This window comes from Nanorana parkeri, unplaced genomic scaffold (assembly GCF_000935625.1).
Source record: "Nanorana parkeri isolate BGI_ZX_2015 unplaced genomic scaffold, ASM93562v1 scaffold1944, whole genome shotgun sequence".
NCBI lineage: Eukaryota > Metazoa > Chordata > Amphibia > Anura > Dicroglossidae > Nanorana > Nanorana parkeri.
The window spans coordinates 81,001-96,243 of NW_017308212.1; the positions used below are offsets into that span (position 1 = coordinate 81,001).

General features: G+C 47.2%; 1 protein-coding gene across 1 annotated transcript in view; it reads left to right on the forward strand.

Moving 5' to 3' along the window:
* Positions 1–404: 404 nt before the first annotated feature.
* The window catches only part of OTOF (otoferlin), a gene marked incomplete at its 3' end in the record, with an annotated part of 174,181 nt that continues 159,342 nt past the window's right edge, over positions 405–15,243 (forward strand). The window contains exons 1-2 of the mRNA XM_018572131.1: positions 405–499; positions 5,857–6,074. Of these exons, the coding sequence (XP_018427633.1) occupies positions 419–499; positions 5,857–6,074 (299 nt within the window). The remainder of the gene's footprint in view (positions 500–5,856; positions 6,075–15,243) is intronic.

A 15,243-nucleotide genomic window follows, 5' to 3' on the forward strand; every position in this document is an offset into this window, starting at 1 on the left:
TAGAGGGATCTATGTGGACTCACCGCAGCGACTGAAACTCCTCCGTATCCAGGAACAAAATCCATGGCATCCGCCTGAAACATTCATTGACACCAAACCCCCCACAATTCTGGGTGTCGGAATGATGGCAGCATAAGTGCAGGAAAAGCCTATACCTGCAGGAATGAAGTCATTGTGTGAAGGACATTTCTAAATGCACTTCAATTGTACTTCAGAATCGGGTGTGATTGCAGAACTCCAGCACAAGGCTCTCTAATGCACTTTCTTTAAAAGCCATCAAATCATTTTTTTCAATTACCTGAAATGTGACAGGTCCTCTTCAAAGTCTGCCTCCTCCGAGTATATTTATGCCATATGAGTGATTGGCCACAAACCTCTAACTTCATTATTTCTCTGCAGACTGATCGGGACGTTCCGCATGGTCCTCCAGAAGGTGGTGGAAGAGGCGCAGCTGGAAGTGACGGACACTCTCATCGATGACAACAATTCAGCAATCAGAGTACGTATCTAGAATGGGTTTTGAAGATCAATTTGCTCGAATTGTAAAATTGTTGTAAGGTAATGCAGAGAACATCACGGCTCTGTGCTAAACTTCCTTGGTTTATCTTAAAGTGACATTACTCTTACACCCAGATATTACTTCTAAGCAGGCACGGATTTCCCACAAGGCCACCGAGACCCGGCCTCGGGGCGGCAGGGCGCAGAGGGGCGGCAGCGGTGTGAAGTCCCCCGACGCCCGGAAAATACAGTTCCGGGCGGGTAAAGGTGCCCATACACTGCTCGATTCTCGTACGAGAATCGCGGGAAATCCCGATTGTACGAGAATCGAGCAGTGTGAACGAAGACGTGTGACCGTTTCTACTGTACGGTCGCACGTCTTTTGTCTAAGGAGCACGCTAGAAAACCAGCCGAGAATCGTACGATTTTTGGCTGGTTTGAACGGTGCTCAGGAGACAAATGCCGAACGGGCCGGTGTGCGCACACGCACACTGCCCGTTCAGCATTGCGGTCATCGGAAATGATCGAGAGTACAATCTGCCTTTCCAAGATGGGCAGATCGTAAGTTTTTTAAATCACTTTACAAGCATCGGAAGACTAAGGTTTTGCGATGGTTGTACAGTGTATGGCCACCTTAAGTTGCCTTGTAGGGAATCCGGCCGTACATTTACAGGTGATCGCGGCGATGTCACCGCAATCACTTGTAAAATCTGTGCAGCCTGTTCGTCCTCCCCCCCTCACTTACCTCTGGTTCCGGCCGCCGAGTCTCTCCTCACTTGCCGTCGATGTGGGGAGCAGAGCGGCAGGGTTAAAAATAACCCTGCCGGTCCATGTAGACTGTAGACAGTGAGAGGGGAGAGCTGTGCTGTGCTAGAACTCCTGTATTGGAGGTGACGGGGTCAATAAAGAGAACCTGTCACCTCCAAATGCTATAGCACAGGGGATTGTTAGCTAGAAAAAAAAAAAGAAGAAATAATAATTAAATAAAAATAAATAAAAAGGTGATTAAAAAGAAAAACATAATAAGAAATAAAATATTAAAAAATAAGAAAATAACTATAAAAAATAAACAACAATAAGATTAAAAAAAATTTAAAAAGTAAACGATAAGCTAAAAATGTCAAAAAGTAAAAAAATTAATTAAATTAAAAAGTGATAAAAAAGAAAGAAACAATAAAAATAAATAAAACTAACCCTGCCGCCCCTGCCATCCGGTTGCCATTCTCCGTTGATGGGGGGGTGCGGGGAGGGGGGCGCATAGCAGAACCTGGCCTTGGGGCGACAGGGATAGTAAATCCGGCCCTGCTTCTAAGACGATTGTATGGAGGAGATAGTGGCAGCTGTCTGTTCAGCCAGTCTTGTGATCCTGCTGGACATCAAAGCTGAGTTTTCAGCTACCTAAGAAGGTGGATTGAGGGGCTCAGATGACTGATTCATATTATTACCAGGGACACAGCCAACCACTTTCCTTAATGGGTGTTACTACATCTCTTGCCCAGTGCTGGCTCAGCCACCAAAGGAGCAGGCTGGCATGTTGTCACCAGCGACATCACACTTAAAACTGAACTTAGGGATCAGCAAATATTGTCCCCATACAAGACTCGTGTGTATTCTTGTTGACTGTTGGTGAGCTTTGTGTATATCTTCCAGATCTGTGCTGAAATCCAGTGTGAGACTTGGAGCTTCCTGTAATAAAGACCGCTCACTGCTGCTCTCTCTCCTTGTGCAGGGTGACTGATCTTGTGTCCGCCCCCTTCTGTAATATAGACCGGTCACTGCTGTTCTCTCTCCTTGTGCAGGGTGACTGATCTTGTCTCCGCCCCTCCTGTTATAAAGACCGGTCACTGCTGCTCTCTCTAATGTACAGGGTGACTGGTCTTGTCTCCGCCCCCTCCTGTAATATAGACCGGTCACTGCTGTTCTCTCTCCTTATGCAGGGTGACTGATCTTGTCTCCGCCCCTCCTGTTATAAAGACCGGTCACTGCTGCTCTCTCTAATGTACAGGGTGATTGGTCTTGTCTCCGCCCCCTCCTGTTATAAAGACCGGTCACTGCTGCTCTCTCTAATGTGCAGGGTGATTGGTCTTGTCTCCGCCCCCTCCTGTAATAAAGACCACCAACTGATTCTCTCTCTCCTTGTGCAGGGGACTGGTCTTGTCTCCGCCCCATCCCTGTAGTTTTCTACAGGCAGCCTGTAGTAGGTGGAGCTTCTGGGCCTCTACCACAGCTCTGCATTCTGTTCAGGCTTGTATAGGCATTTGGCGCACACAAAGTCGATTTATATCCTCCGTGGCTCTTGAGGAATAGATTGAAATGAGAGTTCAGCTTTAAGCTCACCACTCATCTGACTCTACGAGCTCCTTCAAGTCAACCAGAAACTTTTCAGTACAAGGACCTTTCCGATATACAATACAAATTGAATTGATGGTTTGGATGGTCCCTCTTAGATGAGGTCTGCTGTGCAGGAAATTACAGACGTCTTATACCAAGAAGAGATTGCTGTACTTTTCCTTCTCCTCATAACCCAAACCCATTATAACGGCAATCACAGCGATCCAAAGGATGGGAGACGGCCGGCCGGCAGATAAATATTTCATATATCCCGAGCTCGGCCAGAAAACTGACTAGATGGATTCTTTTCTCTTATTTCTATATAGTTATAAATAGGGTTGCACAGATACCAAGTACAGTACTCGGTACAAGTACGAGTACATGTACCGATACTTCTGTGCTCCAAGACTAGACTAGAGAAAAATTCAGAAGTTAGGAGGCGGCTGTCATTTGTAAGGAGCACACGGAGCTCCTGGGATTTGTGCATCTCTGTTTTAATGTACGATTTTGTTTTTATAACAATAAATAAAGGGATGCACAGATACCAGTTTTGCGAGTACAAGTACTGATACATTTTTGTTTATTGTCATGTGACAGTTTTTCTAAAACAATACAGACTAATGATTTAGGACAGTGGTGGAGTGCCAGAGCAGCTGCAACCGCTGCAACCCTGGTAGTTCTCATGAAAATGCCAAGTATCTGCACTGGTACTCGAAAAGTATCTGTGCATCCCTAGTTATAAATATAATATTTCCCAGTTGCCATAACAACCCGCAGAGGCTTTTGCCAATGTCCAAAAAATGTATGTTCTGCCACCGTAAAAGCCAAAACCGCATTAAAAAAAAAAAGTCTATCTGACGTTCCCTATATCAGACTGACCCAAAGTGACTGGAGACCAGTGCTGAGCCTACTGGGAAGGGCAGGGAAGGCAGCTGCCAGGGGCACCGGTATGAGGGGGCACAATACTTCATTGTAAGAATGTATTTTACTCGTTGGGAAAGGGAAAAGTACAGAAATCTTTTCTTGGTATAAGACGTCTGTAATTTCCTGGGAAGGCCCCCTGTCCTTCTCTATGGGACTATGCGGCCATGCGCCGCCCTACACTCGCCCGCCCTGCACGTTGGCGGGTGTCCGTACTCGTACGCTGACCGGATGGATCCTGTCTGCGTCCGAGCCGGGACACCCGCACCCATACAGACCTGCAGTCCCATAGAGAAGGACAGGGGCTGCATACTAATCACACACAGCACCTGTGCTTCCCGGGAGCTGCCCGATACGACCGCGCACGCAGCACGGAGCTGTACGCGCTGGCTGTTTCTTGTGTGAATGAGGACATAGTCTGTCCAAAACTAAAAAATTAAGTTTGGCTTCTGTTTTTTTTTATGTACAAACTTTTACCCCTCCCAGAAATATTCCTTAGGCTCCCTCAGGGGGCGGTTTGGGTTTTGGAGATGGTTCATGTGACCAAGCTTCATGTTATACCCTCAATATGGGTGTCGCGGGTCTAAAGCGGCGGAGTTCGCCTTTAAGAATCAACTTTCTCCAAATGAGATATTTAATTTTACTGCCTTCAGATGTTTTCCGATGATAATGCGGAATATCATTCCCCGTCCTTTCATTACGCTTCCTCTGTCTGCGGCTCTTTGTAAAGTTTTGAAGTTCTTCCTCATTTGACTCGTCTGATCTCATATTATCCTCTTCTATTCTCTGCTGGAAGTTCAGGCAATTTTTCGGAGTGTACAAAAAAGTGTTTAAAAATAGCGAGTTTGTTAAATAGAAGTCAGAGGAGTTCAGAGCTGAGACGAAACTCCAGACTTGTCATTGTAGGGATGAGCGTGGCAGGGAAATCAACTCTGCGAGCTGTGAGCATTTAACATGCCAAGCTCAGACCCGGGAACTCAGCACAGGGATGGTGGGAGCCCCTCATAATGGGCACAGCAGGTGTACAGACCCAGGAACTCGGCACAGGGATGGGGGGAGCTCCTCATAATGGGCACAGCAGGTGTACAGACCCGGGAACTCAGCACAGGGATGGTGGGAAACTGCCATTCTGCTCCCTGACAGCGAGGTGAGAGGTTGCTGGTTCCTTAGCTCGTGAGCTTCCAGAGACCGGGGGCTAGAGTTGCTTCTCTGCCCCCAGGAGAGATGCTGAGGGTGGTGCAGGACATTCTAGGTGAGGTCGGGAAGATTCGGGGTCTTGAGAAAGACAGGTGGCAGCAGGGGGCCTGGATAAAGGCGTGGAGGAATATCAGGACTCTGTAGCTGCTGCCTGTTGATCTCGGGGTGTGCGGCTTTTCTCTCTCTGTCCTTTCTCCCCGAGATTTTCAGATCAGATAAATTTTTGATAAGAGGCTACATGCATGGTGACGGTGATGTTCCTTAGTCTGGCTCTCTCATAAAGACCTGGGAACTCAGGACAGGGATGGCGGGGACAACTTTCCAGCACATACAGCTTGAAGTCCATAGAGAGTGAAAGGTATCATGGAATGTTGACTTTATCTAAAAGGGATGTATACCAGTGCATAGGGAGGGTGTGGGGGCCCGGTAGTCTAATTACATCGCCGAGAACACTTGTAAAGAAACAAGTGATTTCTCCTATTCTACATTTAGCTCGACTTGTGCAAAGCAGGGCTAAATGTAGAAAGTAAATTACCGCCCGGTGCCCGGAACTCTGTGTTCCGGGTGTCGGGTGATTCAAACCTGTGCCGCCCCTCTGCTCAGTGCCGCCCCGAGGCCGGGCCTCGGTGGCCTTGCCGGAAATCTGGCCCTGCCTGTAACAGTCAGTAACTATAAAATATTTCGGTAGTAAATGAGTCATGTTATCAAGCTAATGGATGTATATTGAAGCTGCTACATGTGGTGTGGACATCTAGGATTCCATGAACGTTGGTCATGTAGGATTTAATGGACCAGTGTTATAACGTGGAGATTGACAAACCCTGCACTCCCGGTAAGGCCTGAGGCCTGACCAGATGATTGACTAGTTGGTAATGTTACTTTATCTTATTGTCTATCATTGCTTTTCAGACCAGCGTCAGCATCGAGCTCAGGTATCAGACCATGGACGGTTCCGTGGGCGCCTGGAACGATGGAGAGTTTTTGGGCAACACAAACGTGCAGTGCGAGATGGACATTAACTACCAGTTAGAGACGGACAGTTTGCTCTCCGGTCATAGCCAAAATTCTGCCACATCACCAGGCCGACAGCACCAAAGTCTGCTCTCTGGGGAGAGGACCTTCCGAAGGTAACAATAATTCTTCTACTTCATGGCATGCCATCTTGAAACTTTCCCTTAACCCTTCTTGTCCTAAAGCAGAACTCGCCACAGGCTGCCTCTCATTACCCACCCAACCATAACCAAGCTTGGTTGGAGAGTCCATCAACATGCTGTAGCTGGCAACTCGCTTATAATTCTGAAACAACTGTATCTGGGTTATAGACATGACATTCTAGGTGTGGCATTAGGGTTGCCACCTTTTCTTCAAGCAAATCCCGAACACACTCTAGCGACGCGCTGACTTTTTTTGGGGAGAATGAGTGGTGGCATATTCATATGTAAATAGCGCCACCCATGTATATGTAAATATAACAGTTGAGACTATTTTCAGTGGGGGGGGGGGGGCGGTAGCCCCTATCTTAATTTTGGTTGCCCCTGTCTGCCTGACATCTTGTGTCCGGGTTTCTGCTGCCATGAAACCCAAACACAGCATTCAAAACCCGAACTGTCTGGGTAAATCCTGGACAGGTGGCAACCCTATGTGGCATGCCACTGGAGTTTTATGGAATGATATGCATAGCTCCTCCCACAGTCTTTAAATATGGAATAAACCTCTTGATGGAATTTGTAATGATTAGAAATTGTTCACATAAGGCCCCACTTACACTTCAGCTGGGCAACTTTGGGTGTTTTTTGGGTGTTTTTCTTTGAGCGTTGATTCAAGCATTTTTGCACGCGTTTCAGGCTTGAGCGTATTTATTTTTGTTCTATGTTTAGCCAATGCAAAGCTAGTTACTGGGCAAAAAAATAACACTTGAAAAACATGTGGTTTCACACTTTTTTAGGCATGTCTTTTGGGGCATGTCTCTGCTCCAAAAGAAGCTCATGTACTTTTATGAGCTGCAGGCATTTTGCTACAAGAAACGGAGACTATTGAACACATTGGGATTCCTCCTGTTGAGTGTTGTAGCACTTCGGCTGGGTTCACAACTCGGCGTACTATAGGCGCGGTTTTTTCTGCTCGTTTTTCACGCGTTTCTTAGCACGTTTTTTCGTTCGGTGAAACGCGCGTTCGATGCTCGCTTTTTATACCTCCCTGGCGGTATGATTTTTTTTTTGTTCTATCTTTTTAACGTTCAAACTTTCCGCCAGTTCTGCAATCCCTGCGACTAGGCCGCTCGCAAGGGACGGAACCCGGAAGACGGCAGTGGCCGGAGGACACAGCGGGGATCGCGGACAAGGTAAGTCCTACGCTGTATTCCCGAGTGTGGCTCGGGGGTCACCGCTTTGTTAACCCCGAGCCACACTCGGGAATACCAATGGAAACGCGCGGAAAAACGCCCCAAAAGAAGCTCCTGTACTTGTTAGGGCGTTTTTCAGCGCGTTTCTACACGCTGAAATACGCCCAGGTGGGAACCATGCCCATAGGAAAGTATGGGATTTCCCGTGCGGAGCGTTTTTCAGCGCTTCGAACAGCGCTCAAAAACGCCCAGGTGTGAACCAGCACTTAGGTATTTGAGCAACAAAACGCTCGGGTGTGAATGGAGCCTAAGAGCTGTCTTCCTCAGCATGCTGAAGGAAAAGGGAAATCATTGCTTTGGTTTAACTCTGTCTTTGGTTGGTTCGGTGTAACTTTTTAAATGATGTTTGTTTTTGGCTCTTTGTGTTTCCTGAAATGTATGAGAAGGTTTCAGTAGTCCACCAGAATGAGGACAGGCAACACCCAACTTCTGCTCAGACTGATTTATTGTCATTACGTGTACAAACAGGCTCAACGAATGAAAATCTTTATATTGACAACTTAAATCAATGTTTTAACAACTTATATAGTTATTTTAAGTGGTGTCCCTACACTGTTTGCCACCTGAGGTGATGGTGGAGGAGTAATTAGAGCAGCAGGAAATGGGAAGAGGGGACAGCGCCACCAGAGAGGAAAGTGATGCCACCTTCTGCATCTCCCGGCCTGGCTCTTAGCAACCTGAAATGCTCTGGCCGGCGTCCTGCCCAGCTCCTGGCAACCAGTGAAGTTACTGGTTGCCAGGAGCTGGGCTGAACGGCGTTCCAGGTTGCTAAGAGCTGAGTGGGGAGCTGTGTATGGCCCTTACAGATCTCCCTGCCCGGCTCATAGCAACATGGGACACTCTGGCTGGAAAGGGAGCAGCAGGCACCCTGCACACAATCAGCAGCGGGCACCCTGCACACAATCAGCAGCAGGCACCCTTCAAACAATCAGCAGCGGGCACCCTGCACACAATCAGCAGCAGGCACTCTGCACACAATCAGCAACAGGCACTCTGCACACATTGTGCAGCAGAGCGGCCATGCCACTCCCCCCCGCGTGACCCCAAAACGGCTTGGGTTTCCTCATTAAAGGGACAGCCCTGGCTATTTTGGTGTATCATACCACATGACAGTTCCTTTATTGTCATATGAATTGAATAATTTATTTGTAAAGTAGTAGGGACAGGTCGGGTTTCTAGTGATTCACCTCTGTTTGTCCTAGTGACCATTGGAAAGAAAAAAATTACCAAAATTCTCACCAAAACATGAGACAAGAGGAGAGGGGAACTCTTCCCATAGGGACACCTATTACGGTGACAGCTGTCCAAGGGGGGATTTCCCCCAACTTTGGAGAGATTTCCTCTCACTTGTGTTTGGGGAGAGGAAGTGAATGGAAATCTCCCTAACTGAACATAAAAAAGGAACCATTCCATACTTCATCCAAACCCTCCCAAAAATGTCTTTAGATATACATCATTTTAAGACAACTTCGATAATAGACATTCCAAGCAGTGTACTTGCTCCTCCACAACAAAATTCTGATTACTGCAGTCTAGTTTTTTGTTTCTGTGTTTACAGAAAATCAGAACATTTCCAAACTACCTGAACCACTTGGCAATTTGGAACGTAAGGGATACATCCTAACAAAATAGAAATACGTTTTTAGGTGTGACGACATAGTCATCAGTTTAGGGGTTAAATGTGTATTGGTGTTGGGTTATGTTATCTCCCTTTGTACTCTGAAGGAGCTAAGGATAATGACATTCTGGCCAGACTCCTGCTATGGCTGTCTGGAGCTCTTTAGCAGGTGGACCCCTGCTGGGTTGTGCAGACCGAATGTCTAGGGAGGGCAGGGGGGATGTGATGGGGTTACAATTTTATCTGATCACTTTGTGTATAAAAGGTTGCACAGTTTTTTAATAAACCAGAGTTTGTTTCACCTTACACTTGGTCCTGACTAGTGACTGGGGAAACTGAGAGCTAAAGATCAGCGGGTTGCAGTATCTCCTGAGCAAGGAAGAATACAGCGGCGGACATACTCATCCTGAGTACCGGGGTCCTTCACAACCACCTTGTGTCAAAGTGGTCTTACTCATGGTAGGCTCTTTGTGAGGAACTTGGCTCTTTGCTTGTTGGGGCTTTGTATGGTGATGTGTTGCAGGAAATGATTCCCAGAAGCGTTTGGATATAAGGGATGATACGATGTAGACAGGAAATCCCTGCGTCTAATGCATATCAATAACACATTCTGTTTACCCAGCATAAGTCCTTTAAGTCGGTGAGTCATACATAACGGGTCTGGGAAACTCACACAAGCGTTGTTATTACAGAAAAACAAGAGTCTTTTGTTGTCTGTATACAATCGTAATTAAGAGCTTTTTATGTGCTGTGGCTACAAATGGTCAGAGCGGAGGGTGGAGTGATACATGAGGGCTGGACTGATGGGAATAGTTCAGTGGTGTTCTGCGTATGTTCATAGAAGGACTACACTTACAGTATATGGTCAAGAGTTTGTGGACACCTGAGCATTACACCACTATATGGCCAAGTATAAGTGGACCCCCTCCAAATAATTGAGTTCAGCTGTTCCCGGTGGAGGGTTATGTTAAGTCTCCATCATACAAAGAGATTTTAGACAATTCCAGCCTTGTGGTGACAGTTTGGTGAAGACCCCTTTCTGTTCTACCATGACTGTGCTCCTGTGTACAAAGCCAGCTCCATAAAGACATGGTGTGGCCAGCTTGGTGTGGAGGAACTCAAGTGTCATGCACAGAGCCCTGACCTCAATCCTACTGAACACCTTGGGGATGGAATAGGATGCTGATTGAGGTCTTCTCATCCAACTTTAATACCTGGCCTCACAAATGGGCACAAATTCCCAGAGACACACTCAAAAATCTTGGGCTAAGCCTTTCCAGAAAAGGCTGTTATAGCTCCATAGGAGAGCAACTCCACATTGATGACCATAGGGGAAATTCAGCAGGCTCATGCAAGTGTGATGGTCAGGAGTCCACAAACATTGCGCCATGTTTTTGGTTTGGTTTTTTTTAAGGGCGTGGAGCGTGCATCCAAAAAAAAAACATCTCCTGTGAACAAAAAAAGTGAATAGTGAAATCAAAACACACTAAAAAAAAGTGCATGAGGGTGCCTTGGGTCCTCCTCTGATGAGGAAGTGCCACAATTTCCTGATCCCCGGGGCGCAAGGCTCCTAATAGGAACAAGAACGACTTGGGTCTACCTGCCCGAAGGCCGACGGACCCCGATCCTCTGGGACCTGCCGAAACAGGTCCACCGAGTACTAGGTGGGGGCTCCTCCGAAGGAAGACCTCCAAGTGAGAGGAGTCAGGGAAGCCCGTAGAGGCCATATAAATTCCTCCCAAACATCAGGAACAGGCCCCGAAGGTACCCGCACCCTCCGTCATTCTGTGAAGTCAAAAGTGCATCCGTGCATAAAAATAGTGCTTGAAATAAATAAGTTCCGGTGCACAAACCTGGCAGGCCGTCCAGGACAAAGTATAAAAATTGCCCGGCCTAGCCAGAAGGCCTGCCCAAGAGGCGTGGTGCAAATAATTGCTTAAGCGACTGTGACCTAGTGCTGGTGAATCAAGTGGGGTCCCAAACCCATGTGAGACGCCACTCCCAGGTGGCACAGTACCGCAGGCTTCTGCACTATCCGAACCCTCCGGCCAGACAAATGCAGCCCCATCCCTACAAGAAGGCATTAGCATCAGAGGGGTTCCTGCCATTTAGTATATCTAAGAAGAAGGGCAACCGTGATGGACCACTAGGTCTTTTGCTATGCCATTAGCTTGTTAGGGACTGAAAGTAACCAATCAGAGTGAAAATCCAGGAGCTGATATCGCTGACTTACTTTTTCAGGCAAACCTATATTAGGAGAAGTACAATTGGCCGCCATTACTGTCCTCCAGAAATTGCTAGTTGCCCAACTGTCTATATCTTCAAGTTATGACACCGACCCAGAACAAAATGCAGGGAAGAAATGTCAAGTCAGAGCTCCCTGATGCTGATGCCAAGTTAGTGACCAAGAAAGTACTGAAGCCACTGGATTAACATGGCAGCCAGGGAACCAGCGGAGCTCAGCAATGGCAGTCTTCATACTTCTACTCTAAAGGTTTCTTTTAAGGGACAGGTTTTAAAGGCCATCCCTATCCTTTGCTCTAGTACTTAGTGAGCCTCTGACCCAGAACAAGGATGCAGGTCAGCAGTCCTGACTTCACTGGCTGCCAACTTGTTCCATATCCTCACACGGTTTGGCTTTTTATACACTTTAATTGGAAAGTTCCCCAAGACAGTCTTGTGACAGGTTACCTTTTGGTTGGCCAACCCTCACCGAGTTGATATCTGCAACCAGTCTGTAAAGACAACTTGTGCCTTGTCTATCTTTCCACAACTTGTTATCTCCAAGGCAAAATGTCTCTCCGGGACTTCCGTCCCTTCTTTTTTCATGAATTGCCTTTTCGTCTGTGACTGATGCATTACGAATGTCCCCCCAGCCATCAGCCAGCCGGTACACTGAGATCCTTCTCCTGCTCGGGTCTCCCCGCTCTCGTTACTTGTGACAGCTCCGCACAGATTCTGTGTGTTAACAAGGAAAATCCTTCCAAATCCTGCCAGATAAACTCTCCGCTGACCAGTGCGGAATACAAATCAAAGACGCTGCTCTTCCCCAGATTGTCCCTTGTGTCAAGTCACCGTGGCAGCTTCTGTCGGGGATTCTATGACCAGCCGGGGAGCGGGCACAGCGGGGGTGGAAGATGTCGTGTTTTACAGACTCAGAGATCTACCAGTAATTCTTAAAAATGACCTTTTTAATAACTGGGTCTCTGTACATAGCTTCCTGAGAACATCACAGCACTCTGCCACAGTACTCCTCTCTAGAGCCCTCAGCCCAGATGCAAGTGGTGGGCCGGCTCCTGGGAGGAGTCATGCGTCAATGCCCTGATGGCAGGATGGCAGTCTAGAGGAGTGGGTGTTCCCAAGCAGGCTGTATTTGCATGCAGACCAAGTTGGGAACGCCCGCATGTGCTGCTGAGCCTCCATGATTGAAATAACTAAAATACAATGAATGAAAGGGACAAGTCAGGCACAATCAGGCTGGGGAGGAAAGCACTAGATGATGCTGGACATCTTCCTGCCAGGAAATGAGGCGGAGTTCTATCTGACTTGCTGCAGCTTCTAATGCACATTGCAAGAAGCTTACAGTGTGCAGTGACATCAGAGGAAGCCATTCCAGTCCAGGAGAGGAGCCGGTACAACTGTGCAAGAGTGAAGGGAAGGACGGAGGTCAGATAGAAGACTGAAGGGGAGGACGGAGGTCAGATAGAAGACTGAAGGGAAGGACGGAGGTCAGATAGAAGACTGAAGGGGAGGACGGAGGTCAGATAGAGGACTGAAGGGAAGGACGGAGGTCAGATAGAGGACTGATGGGAAGGACGGAGGTCAGCTTTTATTATTTTGGCCACCTCCATCTAGACTTGCTCTGCCTCCCACTCTCTACCATGCTGCCGCAACCACGGTGGAGATTATAAGGTCTCTGATAGGAAGGGGGGCTCTTGATGTTAAGGGGGGACTGTGGACTCTAATGTGAAGAGGCTCCTGATGTTAAAGGGGGGCTTTGGATGTGATTGTGCCTACAGTATAAATGTAACCATTGCTACTACAAGGATAGCAATGGTTACATTGATATGCCCATTCCGCCCAAAAGTCATACGAGGCCCTTTAGGTCTGGAAGGATTTTTAAGGGGGAACCCCACTTTCCAAAAAATGTGAAAACAAAAAACGTGGGGTCCCCCCTACATTTCACAAGCAGGCCCTTCATTTGAGCACAGTACCCCTTACTCATTCACAAAGGGTGGCAGCATCTGGGTGCGCCCTTTATTAAAGGGGGTAATAAAGCCCCCCTGCCCACAAAACCCCACAACCACCAGGTCAGGGTTGTGGTGGAGGAGGCCCTTCCTGGAAAAGCACTTTGTCCCAATGCCGATGGGGACAAGGACCTCTTCCACACTGACCCAGTGGTTGTGTGGGTTTGCGAGCAGGGGGGGCTTATTTTCATCAGGATACCCCCTTTAATAAAGGGGCACCCAGATGTTGCCTCCCTTTGTGAATGAGTAAAGGGTACTTGTACCCCCTACTCATTCACTGAAAGGTTAAACTAAAAAGTCAATGATGACACCGCACTTTTAGAAAAAATCCTTTAACTGAAAAAAACAAAGCACACAACACAAGTTTTTGACAATTCCTTTAATAAAAAAAAAAAAAGAAAGATAAAAAAAAGCGCAAAAAAAGACAAAATCCAAAGGTCAATCACGACATCCAGGGATATCCACGCCCCTTCCCACCTACTCGTCGAAATAAAAGAAAACCCCACGCCCGCCGACCCGTCCGCATCCGACGAAGATACGGCTGATCCTTCGGCTCTTTTGTGAATAACCCCCTGAATCTCATTACTAAGATGTAGCGTATTTTGTGGTCTATAAGACGCTCCGGACGATAGGACGCAGGGATTCTGTGACAGAAGCTGCAGTTAGTGACCGCTGAGACAGGTGGCGCTGTGGTTACAGCGCCACGGTCTCAGTAATCACACAGAGCAGACGGAGAACGACATTCTTCTTCTGCTCAAGGGGCTCTATGGTGAGCTCCTATGGGGGATCGTTACGGGTCACCACGGCGGGGGGCGGACACGATCGCGGCCGCCGCTCCGATTTCATACAAGTGATCTAATTAGATCACTTGTATTAAACGAGTAGCGGCTCCCACTGTACATTCAGCTCTGCTTGTCAGGAGCAAGGCTGAATGTACAAAAAAAAAACTACTCGCCCGGCGCCCGAAACTGCATGTCCCGGGCGTCGGGCGATAGGGATTCGCTCCATAAGACGCAGGCACATTTCCCCCCTCCTTTTAAGTGCGTCTTATGGAGCGAAAAATACGGTATTTATTTCCTGTGATCCTCAGCTCCATCTAGTGGCCGTAATGTGGTATTTCCCCCCTTGACATTTTTCAATATAAATGAGCCCATAGGAGAACATTCAACCAGAAAGAGTTAGAAAGAAGTAAGAACATTCAGTTTTGCCGCATTCTTTCAATGAATGTTTTTGCAATTCCACCGAACATGAATTTTTAATAAATAGAAGTTTCAATAAAAGTGCCTAACATTGATCACGGGGAGCGGAAGGCGCTGAAACACCACTGTGTATGTGTGTGGGGGATCAATACAGTACAATCCGGGAGATGTAAACACAAAACCAGAAGAGAGAAAATTGAACTGCATGAGCGGGGAATACAGTGTTTTCCCTCAGCGTTTCTTTCCTCGCCTTTTCTAATTGTAAGCTGCGTTCCGCCAATGCAGAGCCAGAGGAGACAAGCCGAGAGGTGCCGGAAGGATTCAACTATGGAGCAATATAAGCAACCTGCAGATTTCAGAGCAACAGAAACTTACCTGATATACCTGGCCAAATGTGTACAGAATTTCTTTGGAAAGAAGGTCCGTCCACCCAAAAAGAAATCTTTCTGTCCACAACCCACTTCCTAAAATGAGGGCTAATCCTTTTATTTTTGGGATATGTGATGGATAGGGCACGGAAATATCTTCTGTAAGAAGGCTCTATTGAGCTAATCACAGCTTCAGTAAAGGGATTTCTGGTTCTTTGGGTTCCTTCTCATCATAACCTTCCGGGTTATACTTTCACATACTTGTATTATATTGCCTGGCCAAAAAAAAGTCACCATATGGATTTAGCTAAGGAAATAGATCAGAGCCTTTCATTGGATAAGTGTTGTGATCTGGGGTGGCTTCAGTGGGTCAGGGCTAGGTTCAGCAATGTTATGCGCCCAAAAAATGAATTCAACTGCCTACCTAGGACTTTAATGTGAAGGGCCTCCTGATATTAAGGGG